Below are 14,173 nucleotides of genomic sequence, written 5' to 3' on the forward strand. Positions count from 1 at the left end.
AAATACATCTTATTTGAACATCTAAGCAGCAATATTAGAGGACTTGCACTGGGAGAACATCTTGAGCTCTCTCTCATACCTGCATTAAACATGAACCTGAGTCACAGAAGGTCACAATGATCTCTGAACTCATCTTGGGTTGATATAAAAAGTTCAGCTTTTCTGTCCTTCTGTCCACTCATTCAGCAGGAAGCACAAGTCATCCAGTTTTAGATGAGAGAAAAAAACTAAAGCAGAATGAAAGATCTCTATTACAATTCTTCCATGTTCTTCAAAAATGAGACGTGGGCTGTTGTAATGGGTTTTAAATTGTTCAGTTCCGACTCTCATTTCTGGTGCACAGTGTGCTACCCACAACTGCCTCATGTAGGCATTGTAGTTGCTGCTGTGATATCAGCCATTTTGCTTATTTCCGCCACACACCATCTATCCAAACTCTCACCCTTCAAACCAAAGACATTTTAGCATTCAGTCATTTCCAAACACATTTCAGCAGTTTATAGTTTTATTTTAATGTTTTATTTTAATTATATAATTTTTTTAAATTGAAAAGCATAAATAAAGGGTTGTGCCGATAGACAATGATAATGTGTATTGATGATAGCAAGAGATATGGTCAGAAGCATCAGCTATTGGCGACATCAAGAGGTTTCATTCATTATTTATTTAATTAATAATTTTATTATTTTTATTTAACATTTAGTTAAGGTAATTATTATTTGTTTTAATAATTAAATTATTAAATTAAATGAGGGAATTTTCATGCATTGTCTTTTCACTTTTTGTTTCAGATTATTGAAGTAAGGTAACTTTTTTTTTTTTTATATATTTTTTCTCATCATTATATCAGCATGAAGCTTTATATTTTTATTGTTTACTTTGTAAGTTTTTATTTAATGTCAGAATTCCCCTGAAATTCCTCTTTGAATTCCCTTTGTTGGGGAAACCCCAACATTTATTTGTGTACAACTGTCTATTGTTAAGTGAATGTAAACAGTTCTCAGTTTGAACTGTTTAATGTCTTATCACTGGTCAAACTGCTTATTAAGATGTGTCGAGATCGCTGACCAGATAAACATCTAACCTTCTGTGTATGTGTGTTCGTGTATCCAGGAGGTTTCTCCATGGTGTTTTTGGCACGTACGCATAGTGGAATAAGATGTGCCCTGAAAAGGATGTACGTGAACAATATCCACGATCTGAACATCTTCAAGCGGGAGATCACAATCATGGTGAGTCATGCTAAGATGTATTTTTGCGTGAGTACATATACACATTTTATACGTATATATAAAATCTTTTTTTATGTCCCCATAGAAAGAGTTGTCGGGCCACAAGAACATTGTTCGATATCTGGACTCAACCACTAATGCCGTGGGAGACAGTGTATGGGAGGTTCTGATTCTGATGGAGTATTGCAAGGGTAATACAGCTTTGATGCAAACAAAACCTATGGTCTAAATATGCAATCTAAAGTTATCTCTGTGTGTCCTTGTGTGATTTTAAAGATCCTGAAATACAAGCTCATACTTGCATCACAGTACGTCCCTCTGACTGTTGTTTGACTTTCATTATAATCTTAAAGTGAAATACCTTTACAAAGTAAAATAACTTAAACCAGTGGTTCTCAACCTGCGGCCTGTCACAAATGCAAATGCAGCCCGCGATATGCCGACCATAATTTAAAAAAAATAAATGATAGTTTTACAATTTATTTTAGATTTTAAATTTAAATTAAAATGGATGAAACAAATATAAATTTGAGCTATAATGTTTTATTTAATTGTCATATAAAATAATTTTGGTGGGCATTTATTATTTTTAGACGCGCCGACCAATAGAGACAGAGCGCATTTAGACCACAAGTTTTTATAAGCTGTCACCCCAAAAAAACGAATGTTTAAGGACACAAAAGTGGATACAGGCAGTGAGACAGAGCACAACGGGTCATATTACTGTAAGAAATACACTGGAGCGGAACATATTCGGCGACAACATATGCTAAACAAACAAACAAAAAAAAAATTCATTATTTTTAACCATGTCAAAGAATTATTTCACCTGTCTGTGATTGTCAATAAGTTAGTCTTTATTAATAAGTCTTTATTTGGTGGAATACATTGTTTGCAATATCTAGATTATTATCTTATTATCTAATTATCTTATTATTATTATTATTATTATTATATTATCTGCTAATACCATAACATTAAATCTGATTGGTTTACATTGGTGACGTCATATGTAAATTATATGCGGCCCGTGACACATGCAGTTGGTTGAGGTTGAGAACCACTGACTTAAACAGTGCAACTGTAATATGAACAAATAAATAAATGTTTAAATTAGGGTTGTGCAATATCACAAATTTGGTCGTAAACGAATAAAATGTCTCCAAGATCTGCTTTTGAAGAAATATCATAGCTACAGTGCATTCTATCAGTTGCTGGTCTAGCGTCTCTGTCTCAACATACTGTGAGATAGGGTTACATTCACGTGACACTGCAGTTATTCACAGTCATGAACGTTTATTATTTGCATGTGTTTTAAAGCCTTGTTGGTTAAACATTTTTTTTGCACGCTGTTCTGACATGCGCTTTTCTGTGCGCTCGCACATCCGAAGTGTGTGCATCCTAAAAGACTGTAATTTAATGCGCAAGTACTAAACTAAGTTATCTTTCGCATCTTATTGCACTTAAACGCTCAAATACACACAAGGTTTACATAACCACAGTCAGTTATGCCTTAAGTGAACGTAAACAGTTGGGAGAAAACTGGATGCATGTCTGTACGTTAGATCTATGCATGAGGCCTTAAAATGACAGCAGCCTAATAATAAACCTGCTGCTGCTTGTCATAAATGTTAATCAAACAACAAAAGACAAATAGAAAATCACTTACTGCTCTTCTGAATAACTTCAGTGGCTTTAACAAGTATCAGTGTATATATAATTTATACAGTGAAGTCTATGTAGTGTTTTTTTTTTTTTTTTTTTTTTACATGAATACTAGGTTAATGTTAAATACACCTAGTGAGAAAAAATAAGGCACTGTTTATTTCATTTGTGTATTATATTGTAATTGCAACTTCGCCCACACCTGCTTTGGCCTAAATGGTCTGTCAGTTAGTTTGGCCACTAGTTTAAATTTGTTTACTTTTTCTGATTTCCACATACTGTTTTTAGAGGCACTTGTTTTAGAGAACTGTTAACAGAACTAAACGTTCTGAAATTTCCTTTTTTTTCTTAATAAGAGACAGTTCTTGGTTCCCAATTTTAGTAATACAAAGTTGTTCTAATCTAGAAGACTACAACTGGTTTCTACAGGCAACTGAAGTTGGACAACAAATCCATTGTTGTTGTTTTTTAGTAAAAACTAAAACTATGAAATTGTTTTTTTGTTGATTTGAAATAAAACTTAAAAATAAAATATACATTTTTGATGAGGAACTTAAACAAAAAAAACCTGAAAATTAGAAAATAAAATAAGTTAAACTAAAATGACTAAAACTAAAAAAAAAAAAAAAAGGTAAATAGAAATATAAAAAAAATAAAAATGACAAAAGCACATAACAAAATTACTTAAACTAAAATAAAAATGAAAATTTATAAAAAATAAAAGCATTTATTCAAATATTGATAAATACCATAATAGTATATAAATAATACTAAAATAACACTGAACAAATCTGGATTTAATGAATAGCAAGGCCTTGTTTTTCCTTAACCCCCCATGGTATTCCTAATCTGATCTTTCTTTGTTGACTGAATTAATGTGTGTCATCTAGCTGGTCAGGTGGTGAAGCAGATGAATCAACGGCTGCACGTAGGATTCACTGAAGAGGAGGTGCTCAACATATTCTGTGATGCCTGTGAAGCTGTTGCCAGACTCCACCAGTGTAAAACTCCAATCATCCACAGAGACCTGAAGGTACAGTACAGAAACCACTAAAGGTGGATATAAATTATTTGCATACAGTTTATTTGCAGCCGTTTAAATTAGTTCACTGCAGGTGTGAAGCTGTAGACGCAAGCACTGGCGTGTCTGCACTTTCATCTATGTGATTTCATAAATGTTGGAAAGCAAGTATAAGACACTCTGGCTGATCACTGGTTCTCTTTTTTCTGACTCTGTTTGACTAGCTGGAAGGTTTAATTTAGGACACTCCTTGTCAATTTAGGGAACCATGTTCTGACCATAACAGTTTAACACAGTACCAGACATGATCTCCCAAAGCAATTACTCTGCTCACAAACATTATTAGTGGCAAGCATTAGTAAAACCCAGGAAAAGATAGGCATGCTATGCTGTCTCTGTGAAAAACACCAGTCCTCGAAAGAAACAAGGCCACCCTTTTGGCAGAAAAGTGTGGGAACAGGCCAATGGTGCTATTCAAACGAACACTTTTTCCCACCAGTCAAAACCAATCACAGTCTAAAATAATTGGGAAATTATTGAACACTCAAGCGGAAGAAATTTGTTTGTGTACTGATTTGTAATAGAGGGGCTTCCTCATGCGGGGCTGTTGTTTTTTATGTAACATAAGGGGATGAGAAACACTGGTGGTCAAGTTCCAAAAAAAGACATTAAAGTACTATAAGAATAGTCCATTCAAGACATGTGATTTGTGTGAGACATTTAGGTTGTTGTTTTGGTTAATATAATCTGTAGTATAACCACGTAAAAAAATACAATTATAAAGCAGGATCTCATGATTGTCCACTCCAAGCTGCATTTATGTTTTTTGATTACTGAATACATTCTCAAGATGTTCTAAATGAAACTGGTTTACTTCCTCTTTTTGTGTATTTTAAGTATTAACCCATTTAATCTCATGTGTTACATTTGTGACTAATTTAGTTTGAAGGGTCTGACAAGAATTGATGTATTTTACACAGAGTTGTCAATAATAAAAAGTGCAGACTGTTGAATTTAAAGTGAACATTGCAGTAGTGCAAGTCACCACGTGATTAGAGCTGTTTAATTAAAGATTGCTCCTTTAAAAATAATGTCTGTCACAGCTGGCAAAAAGTCATTGACATCTGTTGAATATCGGTATGCATATTCAATATGCAGAGAATATTATTGTGCTTGGAAAAACATCAGTACCAATATTAACACTATTTAGTACTTCCTTCTTCCTCTCCTGCCTTTGTCTCTTGACTGTTGGAATTTACAGCATTTGGAGCTTTTAAAAAAGATCACTAACAATTGTGTGTGTTTACAGGTAGAAAACCTCCTCTTGAATGACCAGGGAAACTACGTCTTGTGTGATTTTGGAAGTGCCACACACAAAGTTCTGCTTCCACATAAAGATGGTATAACTGCCGTGGAGGATGAGATCAAGAAGTAAGACTTTCTGCAGTACACTACCATTCAAAAGTTTGGGGATGGTAAGAAGTTTCTGGAAGAAGCCTCTTAAGCTCAACAAGGCTGCATTTATTAGAACACAAATACAGTAAAACAGTAATATTGTGCAATATTACAATTTAAATTATTTTAAAATGTAATTTATTCCTGTGGTGGCAAAGCTGAATTTCCAGCATCATTACTCCAGTCTTTGTTGTCACATGATCTTTCAGAAATTATTCTAGTATGTTGATTAGCTACTCAAGAAACATTTCTAACTATTATCAATGTTGAAAACTGTGTTTTTGCCTAATATTTTTGCGTGAACTGTGATAACATTTTTTCAGGATTCTTTGATGAATAGGAAGTTAAAACACAGCATTCATTTGAAATAAAAATCATCTGTAACATTATAAATGTTTTTAAAACATGTTTTTTGAAAAAATTGACCCCAAAACTTTTCAACGGCAGTATGTGTGTGTGAATAATGAGCATTGTAGTTCTAGAGAGTGTCACATTTGTGCATATTGTAGTGGACAAAATAACAGAATATGGGTGTTGACTCAGAGCATTAGTTGATTTGCTCTGTCTCAAAGCTTGTATGTGCAGCAAATTTACATTTTGTCCATGTAATATAAAGGAATTTACAAAATGTGTTAAACTTGTTTAGATTATGTAATTTCTTGTTACTAGTTCTGGTGCAAGGAAGTTGGTGCTTTTAAACCTTCCATTGTTTTCATTCTTCTCTGCTTAGGTACACGACTCTGTCATACCGCGCCCCAGAGATGATTAACTTGTACCAAGGGAAAGCCATCACCACAAAGGCTGATATTTGGGTAGGCACTAAACTCAAACTGACACACACACACACACACACACACACACACACACACACACACACACACACACACACACACACACACACACACACACACGCACGCATTTGTGTCCTCATAAACCATGTATACAAGAACACACACATATTCATTCTCGCTCTCTCTCTCCTCCACCCACTCATTCTCTTTCATTCCCTCCCATGTCAATCTCCAACATGTAAACAAGCTGGAGAACTGGTTTGGTCAGACTGACAAAGCAGACACAGATGAGAAACCGGTTTCCTCTGTAAATGAGTGCTCTCATTGGTGTGCTTACCAGCTATCCTTGAAATCCTGGCTTTGTTTCAAAGTTTATCCTTTTTATTGATTTTCTTTTTTCTTTTGCGTCATGAAAAATTGAAGCATGTTTCAAGGTGCAATGGTGTAGAAATGTTTAAGTTATATTGTAACAAGATGCAATCAGAAATTTCAGACATGTTTACTAGAGCTGAGGAGTGGTGTAATGTGCATGTAGGCCTGATGGAAAGCAGTAAAGAAAAGAGTTTCCTGATTTCTGGCAGTGTTGTAAAGACAGGAATGAGGGCCTCATGAAGGCAAACTTCCTCTTTAACTTGACATGCTGTAAAAGGTAGGTAGTCTAACCTCATTTCACAGCTCTTCCTACTTAACAAATGCAGGACTGAATAGAAAATAAATGGTCTGCCCTTAGTTCCATGAAGGTCCTTCAGTGGAAAGACTGTCACCAATTTCACCAGTGCAGATGGTAGCAGTTCATGGTCATCATGTCAGAACTTGCCTGGGTAGGAAGAGGAAATGTATGACAATACTTCCTGCCTGTTTGCTCCGTCTGAAAATAGAAAAAATTCTCAGAATTCATCTCGTACGACACAGAGCAGCTGTCAGCCATTATAAGTGTTGTCACAGTGCAGTATTTACTTATTAGAGCAGTGAAACCTGATGTATTGAATGTCTTTGTGTGGAATTACAGTTTCTTGTTTACTCTCTCTTTCCCAGGCGCTTGGATGCTTGTTGTACAAGCTGTGTTTCTTCACACTTCCATTTGGGGAGAGTCAAGTTGCCATATGTGACGGAACCTTTGCTGTTCCGGACGGTTCAAAATTCTCCTCTAAGTTGCACTGTTTAATAAGTAAGCAGCTTTCAAATATTCCCAAGAGATTTGAAATGATTTTGTGTAAGATGGTTTAATGTGGGTGGGTACACAGGCTGTGGTGGGATTTTGAAATTAAGCTAAATAGCTCCACCCTCTGGTAGTATAGAGGTACTGCACACTTGTGTCCCAGCTCCCCTTACTTAAGAGAATTCACCCCAAAATGTCATTCTTAGGTCATTCCAAACTTGTATGACTTTCTTGAAACATAAAAGAAGATATTTTGAGAAATGTTACCATTACTTGAAATATGATTGGGCTGGTTAGAATCTGAATGTCTATGATTGTTTATATATTTCTAAATTAAGGGGTAGTTCATCCAAAAATAACAATTCTGTCATCATTTTCCAGGCACCATGTAAGTATTATAAGTGGTTCATATTACTTGTGTGCTGTTTTCCATTTGATGTGAATGACTGAATTTTCTGAATCATCTGTTCTTGAACGTTCATTTAGATTGAATATAAGCCTCTGTTAACTGATAACTGCCATTTTCTTTCATTCTCACAGGATACATGTTGGAGCCTGATCAAGAAAGGAGACCTGACATCTATCAAGTTTCTTACTTTGCCTTTCGGTTAACTGGAAAGGAGTGTCCAGTGCCAAATCTTTTTGTGAGTTGCTCACACATAGTACAGACTGTCAGCCCAAAATTAAGTTAAAAATGACATGAAACAAAATTTTTAAGTTTTAAGTACAATCATATGTGTTTTGAAATCCTATTCCTATTCTGACTACTCCGATCAGATTTTACAGGCTTTTCTGCCTGTCACTTTCTCATGCCACATGTAAATATGTCAGATGTTGTTGTAGGAAAAATGCTGAAAGTTGTTGCAGAAACAAGGTTGTGTGCAAAATGCAGGTTGAGTGGAAAATTACAATATATTGCTAGTCAGCCTGGTCTACATGACATTTTGAATTTTGAGACAGCTGGAGATGGTAGCAGTGAATAAAGCTGCACATTCAAGCCTCCTACATTTTTGCCACTGCCTTATAAGACTTAAAACAAGAGATAGCATGGTGACATAAGACAACATCTGTGTTGCAAACTGCATTGCTGTTGTTTTTTTGGTATAGGCATACCTACACATCATCATTGCCATAGAGACCAACACAGATATTCCAAAAAAACAAAGAGCACCATGAGAAACACATGAATCGGATCTGAATAGTTGCGATACACAACAAGGATAATCAATCATACAGATCAGATTCTAAATGAATACACAAATAGTCAGATTTGGACAGACAGCATGAATATAGCCATAGATTATGGGGAGTTAAATGAATTGATAGTTATTTTTTGTTAATCTCCTAGTATGATTCAGAATTATTACTATTTAATGAGTTTTTTTTTTTTTTTTTCTGCCACACAGAACTCTCCCCTTCCTACTTCATTGCCGGAGCCCCTTACTGCTAGTGATATTGCTGCTAAGAAGAGCCTGACAAAGGCCAGGTAACATATTAGAGTTTGTTTTACTTTCAGATTGTTTAAATTCAACAAACCATTTAAGTTAAGCCTGTTTTCACCTTATTTCTTTTTTCATTAGAATAACAGATTCAGTTGGACCAACAGAAACATCAATCGCACCCAGGCAAAGACCCAAAGCTGCAAATAGTAATGTTTTGCCCTTGTCCAGCTCTGTAACTCCTGTGAAAATGACTGTATCCTCAGGTACGGTTAGCAACGGCCAGAAAGGTGAACAATATAATTAATTCATTAATTCTTAAATATGGTTTATGTTCTGTATTTTATTTTTCCTCTGGAGAAATTAGCTTTGACTATACAGTGTGTGTTCCTATTTCAGCTCCTGGGAATGGGCAGCAGTCTGCTGCGCAGATGCCGAGCAACAGTCAGCAGAACAGAGTGTTACAGCAACTGCAGCCTGGAGACCTTCGACTACAACAGTTACATCATCAACAACAGCAGCAGCAGCAACAGCACAATATCCACCACCAACAGCAAGTCACTGCACAGCAGCTACAGTACATGCAACAGGTAATGAGTGGCTCAGGATGTGCTGCAGGTTTTGGGGCTTACTGAAGAGTCCCTGTAGATTTTGGATCTTATGATTAAACCAATTTCCTGCATATCTTTATCTAAAATTACTCTATTTAGGCACAACTGCAATTTCAAGGGTTCATATCTGCATCAGATGATCACGATGACTACTTTGTTTACGCATAATAAACAACCAAGAATATTGTGGAACTGTTTACATTCGACGGTTATAGTGTTCTGATACACATTATCATGTTTTGATTTTTTTTTTTTTTTAAGGAATGACTTCCTAGTTTGAGAACATGAACTTGATTGGTACTACATTCAGAAACTGCTCAAATCTGTTATCTATAATATACACAAAATCCACAATAAGTATTGTTTCTTGGTATTGCAGTGCTACACACACTGGTGGCGCTGTTTATTTTTAATTTGACTATCTATGCACAGTTGCTGGTTCTCTGGTTAATCATGCATCTTTCTAAGTCACAATGTTACAAGTAGCGACAGATCTTTTCTTTCCTATTGTAACATACATTCGAGAAAAATATTATCAAGAAAGCCCATGTCGATTGGTTCTGTCCATCGGTTGTTGATTGAATGAGATCTTACAGTCGATTGTAGGAAATGGGCAGTGTTTAAGTGGGTTAAATTATTGGAGAAGTCCAGCATGTTACCAGATAGAAGGCTGTCATTTCACTGTTTCAAGTTATTCAATTTTGATTAAGAATTGAAAAAAAGGAATTTAAAAAAAGCATAGATGAATTAACAAAAAGATCAATAAAATGTATTTAGAAAATTTTGAATTTATTTCATGCTGACTTTAATGGGTCAGATGGACATTGGCCTACTCTGAAACTGAAAAGATAAGTTAGCCAATTCTCAACCAGCATTGTTACGATGTCGGTAATATATGTAAAGGTTTATATGTCGGCAAAGTGCGTCGTTTTATGTTTTGATAGTTTTAGGTCTTTTGTTACTACAGGTCGAGCTTCCTAATTTTTGCATTCCTGCCCATGGACAGTCAGATGGATAGGATGATGGCTGCAGAATAAAGTGCATTATGGGTGTTTTTGCCACATTTTTTTTTTTTTTTTTTTTTTGTCTAGTCATGTAGCATGGATTAATTTATTTTATTTTTTCACATTTCTACTGCATAGACAGACAAGTTTATTAAAATTCCATCTTGCCACCAGTGAATTTCACCTTTAGTTATTAAATTAAACAATGCATTATTCACTGCAGAATGCTGTTTAGAGTATGTTTGGGTTTTTTTTTTGTTTGTTTTTTTGTGCTTCTCACACACACACACACACACACACACACAAAATTGCATTTTGAGTCACTTTCTGTTAGTCTAGTGCTCATTCAAATTGCAATGAAATTGGCAGTGTTGTTATACACTGCAGTGTTGTGATCACTGTTAAAAGTCCTGTTGTCTTGAGTTCAAGCCTGCTGCCCTGAATTTTAAAGTATGATGTTGTAGGATTATACTATGTGATGGTATAAACCCTATGCCAGCAGTGTGTTACTGTACATATTGAGAAGCATAAATTAAACTCCCACGCTCATCACGACTGTCCACTGACATCTCTCTCTCTCTCTTTCGCAGTATCATCAGGCCATGCAACAGAGTCTTCAGATGCAGCAGCAGCAGCATATGCTCCAGCAGCAGATGATGGTGCAGCAGCAGCCCATATATCACTCCCAGCAGCAACAGCAGGCTCACTACACTGCCCTGGTGAGATGCCTCATACACCCCGAACATTAGTGGCAGGGCCATTTGTTCACGTTTTAAAGAGGAATTTTGCCAGATTTTAAGTAGATGCAGTTCTAATACAGGAGAGATTTATTTATAAATGAATGTTATGAAGGAATCTAAAATGCATTGAGAAGGATGGTGGTGCTTTTTAGAATGAAAATGTATCTATTATGCATATGTCTTTAGGTTATGTTGTATGTTTTCCTAGAAGTCTGAAATTATAGACTGTCTTTCCTTTAAATACTCATTTGGCCCCATTCACTCACTGAAGCAATGCCAAACTGTTTCTCCATCCAAGTGAATGTCGCCCAGTCATAACCATCAATAATTCCTTTGAATTGTGTTTACGCTAAAAGAGGAAATGTTGCTAACTGACTTTCGCTAAATACATAATGTTAAGGCGGAGCAATTTTTAGCTCATTTTCCACCGAATGGTTACCATCTGTTTAATTTCAGATGCAATCTGCTCCATGCAAAACCATCAGGGGATTGAATGGGGTGGTGAAATCGACCGATTCTCTGTGTTAAATTGTAACATATGAGGCAATTACACTGTAGGGAAATTCAAAGGCCTCTGTGGCGCTCTTTCTGTCTGTGTCTCTTTCTATCTCCCTGTGTTCTCATGGTTATTTTGTATGGAGAAAGCACACTTTTATATTAAGTGGAAAGTTAAGTAAGGGATAATGGACAGTTATCTTTCTAGTCATTATCTCAAAATATCCAGGATGACCAGGTCTTGAATTCCCCTAAAGAGTTTTATTTTGCGATTATGCATATTATGTCCTATTTATTACACAACCACTCGCCAAATAAGCCAATGAACGTGAAATCGATTTGAGTTATTTGTTGCAGTTTATCTTAAAGCTTCTTCTAGTATAGTTCATTGCAACAATTATCCTAGCAACACAACAAATGCTGCAATAATATTAAAACTGTGATGTGATACTGGTGCTACTTTCATGTCTCCTGTGAATTGTCAAAGTGAGGTTCTGAGCACTAGCACACAACAGCAGGCCTATGAAAATTGGGATTGCTAGATTACTAATTTGACTAAGTTCTTTTGCTTGTCACTTACAGATGCATCAGTACCAGCAAGCTTTTGTTCAGCAGCAGCAGCAGCAATGTGCTCCGGTCCAGCAGGTGCCCTATATCTCCCCGCTGGAGTTCCAGGCCTCGCTGGGCTCCTATAACCCTGCCGGAGCTTCTCCAGTTGAGACCCCCTTCACTAACATCAGGCAAGCACCTTGGACGTTATTACTGATGTAGAGTCAGTTTAACGGTCACACTACTGAACGAGTATATATATTAGTGCTGTCAATCGATTAAAAAAATTAACTTGATTTAATCACAATTTTATTCTGTGATTAATCGCAATTAAAAACACTTTAAAGTTTTTATATATTTTAATTTAATATATTTTAAGATGTAATAATTTCACAGTTAATCTCCAAATTAAAACAACATAAAGAAACAACATGGAGACAGTATATTTTAAATTTACACTTTAAATATAATGGCATCTTTTTATGAATGAAGTATTAGTGATACTAATAGCCTACAGCTACTGATGTCGCCATGAAATTTTCGCCCAATTTTAATCATGAATTAAAGCCATTCAACATTACAGTGTAATTGAAAGCTATATCATTTTTTACATTTATTAGGGTTCGAAAATATAACTTTTAATTTAAGTGAACTTAGAACAATCCTCACATAAACTCATAATAAATGTCATATTTACGTGTCTTTTCTACCTGTCTAACAGATAGTAAAAATACAGAAATTGAATAGTCAAAATTAAATATAGATAATCATTATTAAAGCTACAAAAGTCTTTGTTCTTTCATTATCTTCAATGACAGACGGCAATAGTGGTTGCTGTCTCTTTAAGAGCTGCCGCTGCTGCACATGACGCAGATCTCACACGCGTCCCACTTTCTCACAGCTCTTTACTTTCCTTTTAAGACTTATTCAACTAATTCAAGGCTGCTCTCGACAAAACGGATATTTTGGGCATTATTGTGCATGTTATTGTTCAGGCGTGACAAAGAACTCGGTTCTGGCGCACCGTCCATGTGCACAATGGCACTTGTCTTTCTGTGCATTGTGTGTGACAAGACATTCACAGACGGCGCATTCTGTTTTTCTCTTTTGGCATGCTTAAATGGTTTAAAAGCATATAATAAGAGCGTGATCATATATCGTAATGCTAGCCAAAGGATGCCAGAAAAAAAGGATGCTGTGTTAATATTTTTAATGCGTTAAACTGGAAAAAAATTAATGCGTTAACGTTGACAGCACATATATATGTATGTATGTGTGTATATATAATATAATATAATATAATATAATATAATATAATATAATATAATATAATATAATATAATATAATATAATATAATATAATATAATATAATATATATGTATGTGTATGTATATGTGTGTGTATAGATAGATAGATAGACCCATTATAGTACTGTTTAAGTATTTAAATGTTTAGCATTTTTCCTTTTTTCTGTTGTAGTAGAAACCCAGTGTCCACTGTGGAGGTCATGAGTCCTTCTCCTCAGACTGTCAATAACCCTCCTGATATGTCTGGATGGAACCCATTTGGAGAAGACAATTTCTCCAAACTCACAGAAGAGGAGCTTCTTGATCGAGAGTTTGACCTTCTAAGAGCAAGCAAGTGTCTCTGTGTGTCTTTTTGTAGATCCTGACCATTGTAAATATCACAGTGGCTTTCAGTGCAGTTCTCTCCGTCTCTTTCTTTGAGTCTGTTTTAGAATTGCATCCATACATCTATCCTCTTCTAGTATTCTACACCCTCTCCAGCAGAGGGCATACGCATCCTGCATTATTGCTACATTAACACTTTCTATGTGTCTGCTTCCCTTCTTCCACACAGAAAAGCCAGTAGAGCGATCTGTCAGCATGGAGGCCAGCAGCATAGACAGACAGCAGCCGGTACTGCAGCCCTCACTCCCTGAGGATCCATTTGGCTCTGTGCCCTTCCTGGCCAACGCAGGCAAGTTCTAGCAGCCGGCTCTCAAAGGACC

The 14,173-nt window shown here is 35.8% G+C and overlaps 1 protein-coding gene across 4 annotated transcripts in view; it reads left to right on the plus strand.

Moving 5' to 3' along the window:
• The window catches only part of bmp2k (BMP2 inducible kinase), a 37,850-nt gene that overhangs the window by 16,825 nt on the left and 6,852 nt on the right, over positions 1-14,173 (plus strand). For 3 of the 4 annotated variants that reach the window (XM_067407266.1, XM_067407267.1, XM_067407269.1), the window contains exons 2-15: positions 1,114-1,232; positions 1,318-1,423; positions 3,788-3,930; positions 5,228-5,349; positions 6,104-6,185; positions 7,200-7,332; positions 7,864-7,967; positions 8,730-8,809; positions 8,904-9,052; positions 9,162-9,352; positions 10,968-11,096; positions 12,195-12,352; positions 13,642-13,799; positions 14,023-14,142. In XM_067407266.1, coding sequence (XP_067263367.1) covers positions 1,114-1,232; positions 1,318-1,423; positions 3,788-3,930; positions 5,228-5,349; positions 6,104-6,185; positions 7,200-7,332; positions 7,864-7,967; positions 8,730-8,809; positions 8,904-9,052; positions 9,162-9,352; positions 10,968-11,096; positions 12,195-12,352; positions 13,642-13,799; positions 14,023-14,142 — 1,794 coding nt within the window. The remainder of the gene's footprint in view (positions 1-1,113; positions 1,233-1,317; positions 1,424-3,787; positions 3,931-5,227; positions 5,350-6,103; positions 6,186-7,199; positions 7,333-7,863; positions 7,968-8,729; positions 8,810-8,903; positions 9,053-9,161; positions 9,353-10,967; positions 11,097-12,194; positions 12,353-13,641; positions 13,800-14,022; positions 14,143-14,173) is intronic. The other variant, XM_067407268.1, reaches the window with a different exon arrangement.

This window comes from Chanodichthys erythropterus, chromosome 13 (assembly GCF_024489055.1).
Source record: "Chanodichthys erythropterus isolate Z2021 chromosome 13, ASM2448905v1, whole genome shotgun sequence".
NCBI classification, from domain to species: domain Eukaryota; kingdom Metazoa; phylum Chordata; class Actinopteri; order Cypriniformes; family Xenocyprididae; genus Chanodichthys; species Chanodichthys erythropterus.